The 7,666-nt window shown below is 44.8% G+C and overlaps 1 protein-coding gene across 2 annotated transcripts in view; it reads left to right on the forward strand.

Moving 5' to 3' along the window:
* The window catches only part of ZNRF3 (zinc and ring finger 3), a 243,061-nt gene extending 235,797 nt beyond the window's left edge, over positions 1-7,264 (forward strand). For both annotated transcript variants that reach the window (XM_075012940.1, XM_075012941.1), the window contains exons 7-9: positions 1,083-1,185; positions 1,865-3,607; positions 4,310-7,264. In XM_075012940.1, the coding sequence (XP_074869041.1) occupies positions 1,083-1,185; positions 1,865-3,607; positions 4,310-4,353 (1,890 nt within the window). In that variant the 3' untranslated portion in view covers positions 4,354-7,264. The remainder of the gene's footprint in view (positions 1-1,082; positions 1,186-1,864; positions 3,608-4,309) is intronic.
* Positions 7,265-7,666: the final 402 nt, after the last annotated feature.

Below are 7,666 nucleotides of genomic sequence, written 5' to 3' on the forward strand. Positions count from 1 at the left end.
TGCACAAATCGGAGGCATTTTAAGGAGTGAAATAACAGGATACTTAGTTAGCCTAACATGTTGTTTTGCAATTCTTCCCAAAAACGTGTTATTCAAAAGTCTGATTAACCAAACTAAACTAAACCTATATTTATATTCATTATGTATTTGGGGGTGGGGGCTGTCATCTAATCACTTCTCATCTCCTTAAAGATGAAATACCTCGGAAGAAGTTCAGAGTTGCAGAAAGTGACTTCTGATACCTCAGCCTCCATCTGTGTTAGAGCCATAGTGAAAGGTGCCAATTGTGTAGCTAAATCGACTTAACAGGGATCAACTTCAATGTCTTTCCATATGGCAGAAGAAGGTCGACGGGAGGGTTTCTCCTGTGGACTTTCCTTAAATCTCATCACTTGCAAGGAGTTTCCAGGTTTGACTTTGACCCTGGAAAGCACCCTTTCTCATATGTGTGAAACAAAACGCCAGCAGATCAATCTTGGGTGCCTCAATCTTCTGCAGTAATATAGACCTAGCTCAAAGGAATTAAGGAAGAGAATGACTCAAAGAACATGTCCCTAAGGGAAGTGGCTGTCTAAAGTCTTAAACTGAGTTGGAAGATACTGAGTGAAAAAAAGGGAGATGCTGTTTTGGCAAAAAAAACCCCTGTCTCCCCTCAAATAAAAAGCGTGCCATCTCTCAGACATCAAAAAATAAATACGCGCTGCAGTAATTCCATACTGCAACTGCACAGCAGTCAGGAATGACCTGAGTGTGGCCCTAGAGAACACTAAGGCAAGCAGAAAACTAGCTGGAACTGTTGGATGCTTCTGGAGAGGAGCCTTAAAAGTAGGCTGCAGCCTTCAGAGGGAAGAGTAGCTTGAGAGATAAAAATGCAACAGATGTGAGCTCAGTGTGGTTGCAGAGCATGGAGATGTTAACCATTGCCACCCACTATGTTCATAGCTGTTTGTTAACAGAAGTTGCTAGCTTTTCCTCCCTTCTTTCAGCAAGGGGCTGGGATCTGTTACCTGAGCTAGGTATGGGCTGTGAGAAGTCGTGCCTTCTAGGAAGAATCCTTTAAGTTTGTTCATTCTTTCTACCAGGAGTTGCGAGTGATTCCCTGCACTCATAGATTCCACAAGAAATGTGTAGATCCCTGGCTGCTGCAGCATCACACTTGCCCCCACTGCCGCCATAACATTATAGGTAAGCATTGCATCTCAAATGCACACACCTAAATTTCTGGTCGTCTCAGCTCTCTGGATGGAGGGGAAATAAGGTGTATACTTTATATGCCTAGGAAAATTCTAAGAGTGACACCAAGTCCTAAAACAACTACATACTGTATCGTGGGCACATGCCCACAAGAGGACAGCATCTATCAGCAAGGTAGAAAAGAAACAAATAAAATTCACCTAAGTTCACTGTATTTGTGTGGGTAAATACCAAGAAAACCAAATGAATTAAAAGCAGCTGTGTATGGGAGGGAGTTGTGAAATTCCTGGCTTCCTCTGTGCAGTCAGATAGAATGTGGTTCTTTCAATGACTTTACAGCATTTTCTATGTGAATAATTTGTAAGAATGAGAATAATATGTAAAAGTGGCAAAAGCTGGATAGAGATCAGTGTTCCAAACCCACGAGGCAGGGACCGCAGAGCAGGCAGAATCTTTATTTAGGCAGAGGAAGGCTCGGAAGTAACTGCTCTTCTTCCCCTGGCCAATAGATCCAGGTGTTACAAAGAAATTCTTGGCAAATATGCTTGTGTTGTCACGTCTGTGGAACAGGCTGGTACTTTTACTTGCCGTTGCAGTCTGCCAGGTAACTAAAACCCTCATCAGAGTGACTGTACTTCCAAGACACAGTTTTCTTTTTCTCCTTATCCAGAACAAAAGAAGGGAAACCCAGGCCCAATATGTTTGGAATCCACCAACACGGTGCGTAGCCGGCAGCAGAGGGTGATTCTGCCAGTTCATTATCCTGGCCGAGTCCACAGGACCAACCAGATAACTGCATACCCAACCCGGACTAGCATGGACCCCCATGGGAATCCCATCACGGTACTTACAGTGGACCGGCATGGTGAGCAGAGCCTGTATCCAGCACAGTCCCCTGCTTACATCCAAAGTTACCAGCCTGTTCACTTGGATCATGCCTTGAACTCTCATCGCTGTGGCTTGGAGCACAGAGCTTATTCTCCAGCTCATACCTTCCGAAGGGCCAAGTTCAATGGACATAACTTCACCAAAGCAGCTTGTTTTTCCCAGTATGAGACCATGTACCAGCACTACTATTTCCAAGGCCTTAGCTACCCTGAGCAAGATGGACAGCCTCCAGCTGGCATTGCCTCAAAGGGTTCTTCCCGTGCCTTCCAACCTGGTGGCAGTATGCTGTTCCCTCATGTAGTACATGTAATGCCCTCCTCCCGCTTGGAGAGCGGCAGCACCTCCAGTTTCAGCTGCTATCATGGTCACCGCTCAGTGTGCAGTGGTTACTTGGCTGACTGCCCAGGCAGTGACAGTAGCAGCAGTAGTTCTGGTCAGTGCCACTGCTCCTCCAGTGATTCCGTGGTTGATTGTACGGAGGTCAGCAACCAGGGGGTCTATGGGAGCTGTTCCACCTTCCGTAGTTCCCTGAGTAGTGACTATGACCCTTATATTTACCGCAGCAAGAGCCCCTGCCGAGTGGGGGATGCAGGTGGTACAAACCAAGGGGCGATCATTCTCCTGGAGAGTCCCCAGCAGGATGAGCTTCTGGCACGTGGGCATGCTCTGGTGGGTGCTGACTGTCGGCCTGTGCCACCTTCTTCCTCAGGGGACCAACTTTCAAACTGCAGCATGGAGATGAACTACAGCAGTAATTCTTCACTAGAGCACAGGGACTCAAATGGCACTACCTCAGAGGGAGGCCTCGAGGCTCCTCCCAGTGCTGCCTTGGATGTTAAAAGGAACTGGAAAGCTCCAGAAGCAGCAGGACCTCTGATGGAGCAAGCATGTGCTTGCTGCTTTGAGCTCCAGCACTCTGCCATGGAGCCCAGCAATGGGACAGCAGACCACGGTGCATTCTTCTTGGGCTCCCCACTTTGGGGAGGATGTGGCGCGGAGTTGGAGCAGCAGCCTAGTAGCTCCCAGGGCTTGTACAGTGCTAACACAGACCACTTACATAGGACAGATGGGGTGAAATATGAGGGCTTGCCCTGCTGCTTCTATGAAGAGAAGCAGGTTGCCTATGGTGGCAGTGGTAGCAGCGGAGGTGGTGGCTGCTACACAGAGGACTATGCAGTGAGTGTACAGTACACACTTCCTGATGAGGCCTTGCCAAGCTGCTATAAAGGGGTGCATGGCATAGGTCAGCGCATCCCTATCATTCCTGAGGACAGAGACTGTGAGCTAGTCCTGCCAGCTGAATGCCAAGGGACCCATGGAGAGAGTAGTTCCTGGGCTGGGACGCCTGAGATGGAGGCTTATCTACAACACCAGAGTGTAGGCGAGCTACAGGAGGAGAGGGAGGCGTGCCACCGGGCAGTGTCCTTCCTGCGGCAGAACTGCTCTCAGGAGGAAGAAATGAGGATGCTCTTTCACAGCTCCTCCCTGAGTTCCCAGGAGGCAGCAGCAACCATAAAGGCAGCAGGTAAGAGTCAGACTTGGCTTTTCTCCAGCACTTTTCAGGCTCAGAGTATGGTGAAGAAAGGCCTTGTCAGCAGCAGTTGTATTCACAGCGATGGTTCCCATGTGGATCTTAGAGCTCATTCTATAGAGAAGTGGCACCATGCATGAATTCCGGCTTATAAACTACAGTTTTACAAAAACTGCCTATATTAGCCTGTTCTCCTCAGAACACATCCTTCATTGCTCCCCTTCTGCAGTTTCTTTGCTGGTCGTGTTAGTGTGCCACCTAGCCACGGTCATCACAGCTCTACACGTGGATAGTGGCTTCTGGCACCTGATTTACACTAGGGCTTCCATCATGGCCAGTGGAACTAAACCAGCATTAGCAGCAGTGGGAAACTCAGGAAAAATGTCAGAAAAGGGCATAGTGCCATGTGTGGGGTAGGTGAGGAGACTGATGACTCAGAATGAAAGGGAGTGCTGGGCAGTCTGGGATCTCCTTAGAGGAGACTGCATGGCATAGGCGGGATCTGCAGGCCTCCCTGATGCCTCAGAACCTAGTGTGGTGTTATGTGAAATGGTCACAAAGCAGCTAGTGGCAGAGGGAGACCCACCACTTGGGCTTCTCCTCCTTTGATTGCCATAGGAACTGGGGGAGACCCTTTCCCTGGATTCTTTCTTGGATGTGCTTATGTTAGGTCTAATCATTCTTTCATTCCTTCAGGCTCTGGATCTCACCCACAGGAAAGAGACCAAATGGGCGACTAGAGCTGGCCACACTGAGGAACTTTTTATGGAGACTTCAGATTATGCTGGACTTTTTTTCAAACCTTTTTTAGCTTTGACAAACACATGAAAGTGGTAATGTAGAGAAGCCCCTACATGCAGCCTAGCTGAACTGAGCCTCCCCTCTGTTCTTTGCCAGCTTGATGCCTCTTGCAGTCCGGGGCTTGTATAAGTACATAGAGCCCACAAGGAGCAGCTCTGAGCTTTAGGTCCATTTCTGTACCCATGACAAAAAAAAGTGTGTGTGTGTGTGTGTGTGTGTGTGTGTGTGTGTAAGTAAAAAAATATGTTTAAAACCATTATGCCAGCTCTTTCTGGCAGGTAACACTGTTGCATTACACAAGTCAGAGCACGTATGAATAAGTGCAGGCCTTTGCGCTCAGGGCTATACCTGCCTTAGAAAACAAGTCAGCGGCTCAAGTCAGAACTGGTCCAGGTGGATACAAATTCTGAAGCAGTAGTTAGATGCTGCCCTGTCCTCCTTTTCGGCAAATCTCAGTAGTAATCGGGTTTTAGAATCTTTAATGGATGGGTGGAAGGTTGGCATACACAAGTATGTTTGCCCCTTTCTCACACTTCTCTGACAAGCTTGACTGCTAGGGATCTGCAGATGAGATCAGATTTCCTTCAGGAGTGTAGATGGGAGCTCATGTGGAATGCTCCCACTGCCACCTACTGACAAAGGTGTTAGGACTCTGGCTCCTTTAGGCCTGTGGAAAGATTGGGAGCTAGTAACATGCTACTGCATAGGAAGACTGAGATGGGATAAGAGCTTCCCACAGATAATTTGAGCATTTGTACTGCAGTTCCTCAGGAGTTTGCAACCCCAGGAGACAGGCAGAAAGACAAATGGGCACATGACTTGTACTCCATCTGTGGCTTGTTTGGGTCAGTTGTGGGAAACACTTGGATGGCGGGGGTGGTAACTGTGGGTTCCTTGGACACTGCATGTGGATAATATAATTAGTGCTTTCCATCAGTGACCACACCAGGCCTACACAGAGCATAGTGCCTGGAGCAAGGACTGGATAAACTCACCTTAGCCTTTTTGTCTTTGTCATTGCTGGAGAAGAGTGTTGATGTAGCTGCTGTAGACTGGTCCATCTTACAGGTTTCTTTGGCCCATCCAACCCTGCTTGTGCTCATGCCTTTGCACACCGAGAGCACTGCATCTCCCTTCAATTTGGACACAGAGCTCTGTTCCTGGTTTTTCTTGCAGCAAGGAAGTTTTGGTATCATGAGATTAATGCACATCATTCCTTCCACTAGCAATCCTTTCCTGTGGAAACAGTGGCTTCTGGATAAGAGGCCATTGTTGTCCTGCCATATGACTGAGAACACAGAATGCACATTTCTGGCTGTCTGGTGTACTCACAGAACAGGAATTTTCTCTTAAGGGACCCTAACTATTTTATGTCCACAATGCAGATCTTGTAAAATATGATTGGAAATATTTTTGGTTAAATTGAAAATTTAAGGTTAAGCTTTTTTAATGAAACACTACCCTCTATGGGAATAACATTCAGCTAGTCATCAGAATCAGGAAAATTATTCTACTGTCTTTATCAATGCCCCACATGAATGGAAAAAAAGAAACAGAACTTAATAAAAAAAAAATTGGGATTTTTTCCATTTCTTTTAACTTCTGATATTCTACAGTGTTCCAAAAGCACTAGAAGGGGTGTCTCTCTAAATGAGTAGCCATCCGGGAAGCTTTTCAGAGACTTAGTGTATCTTTACAGGACCTGTGCTATAAAATTAAAAACCATTACTAAAAATATTTTTCCTATGTATTAAAGATGCAGAAACCAAGCAATATCTTCTCAGCATACCAGTAGCTTATGGTGTGTTTGAGCAAAGGAAGCTGTGGGATTTTATCCAGCTTTCCACTTTGAATACACTCACCTTCCTCCCACCCCAAAAAGATGCACTAGAAGATGTGGTTGTGTCGTGGTGGGTACACACATTGGGTGTGCTGAGAAGCACCAAGTCTTTGCCCACTCAAGATATTTGGCACACTATAACTAGCAGACTGAGGTACTGTAAAAAGTGGTTTAAAATGTCTGTTTGAATGTTTTGACACATCTTTCCATTCACATGAGTGTGGTGTAATTCAGAAGACCTGAAAATGTCCGCCAGTTATGTCACTCTTTCCCTAAAAATCACTTTGTGCAGAAGTATTCTCTTCAGTTCTCATTTCTGATCTTGTTACCGCCTGCATTTGCTCACTTTCCTTGCTGAAGGCCCACTGGGACTAATGTATCTGCAATTAACACACAGGCTGCTTAGCCACAAGAGATGATAATATAAAACAAAAATGCCTTTCTATTGCTTAAATGAACTGTTGCCAATGTGTTAAGCTCAGGAGGCGCTATTTAAAATGTTAAGATTTGTTCTGTAGCACTTAAAATGATTTTGTATAAACTTTGGTGTAAAGATTTGTAATAATGTAGTCAAAGGGCTCTTTCTCCATTACCATTTTTTACTGTTTTAAAGGCTAGGAAATAACTTGTATATATTCTGAATATGTATAGCAGCACATTTCATTTATGGAAATATGTTCTCAGAATATTTATTTACTAATATATTTATCTTAAGCCATGTCTTATGTTGAGAGTGTGTGACCTTATTGGAATAATCATTGAAAATCACTAACATGAGGCCCTGTAAATACATGATAATCACACACACAGATTTTACAATATTTGCCAACCAAAAATGATTAAAAGCAAGTCATAATTCTCTACAGTTTTGTAACAAAGTGTACAAATGTCTGTTTAAATGCAAAAAACAAAACAAAAAGCAAAATACAGTTTTATCAAGTATATTTTGAAATCTGTTCTTGCGTTTTGTGGGGAAAGAAGTTGGTTCAACTTTGTGCCTTTCAAGAAAATCCTGGAGCCTGCAAGTGAAATACTTAAGAATAAACTAAGTTTGTGGAAGCCTCTTATGAAAAGTTCTACTTGACCTGTGTGAAGACAGGTATTCATTAGAATTGATCTGATCATAACATCTCTGAGTTCTTATTCACTAACAATAAATATCTTAATTGGATCACAGGGTGTGAATATGACGAGGTAGGGTAAAGGCAATCTTTTCAACTTTCTTCCCTCTAACCCTTCCTCATGGTTTGGTGTTCCTAGTCATGTGCCTTGTCTGCTATTAGATTTATACATAGGTCATTTGAGGCAAGAACTGCCAGTCTACCTTTACCAAAATGTGCTTAGCATTCTTCTGTACTAGTAGTTAATTTTTAGCCCTGGCACATATGAACTCACAGTGTAACGCCAACAGA

The sequence above is a fragment of the Carettochelys insculpta genome, chromosome 18 (genome assembly GCF_033958435.1).
Source record: "Carettochelys insculpta isolate YL-2023 chromosome 18, ASM3395843v1, whole genome shotgun sequence".
In the NCBI taxonomy this organism is placed as follows: domain Eukaryota; kingdom Metazoa; phylum Chordata; order Testudines; family Carettochelyidae; genus Carettochelys; species Carettochelys insculpta.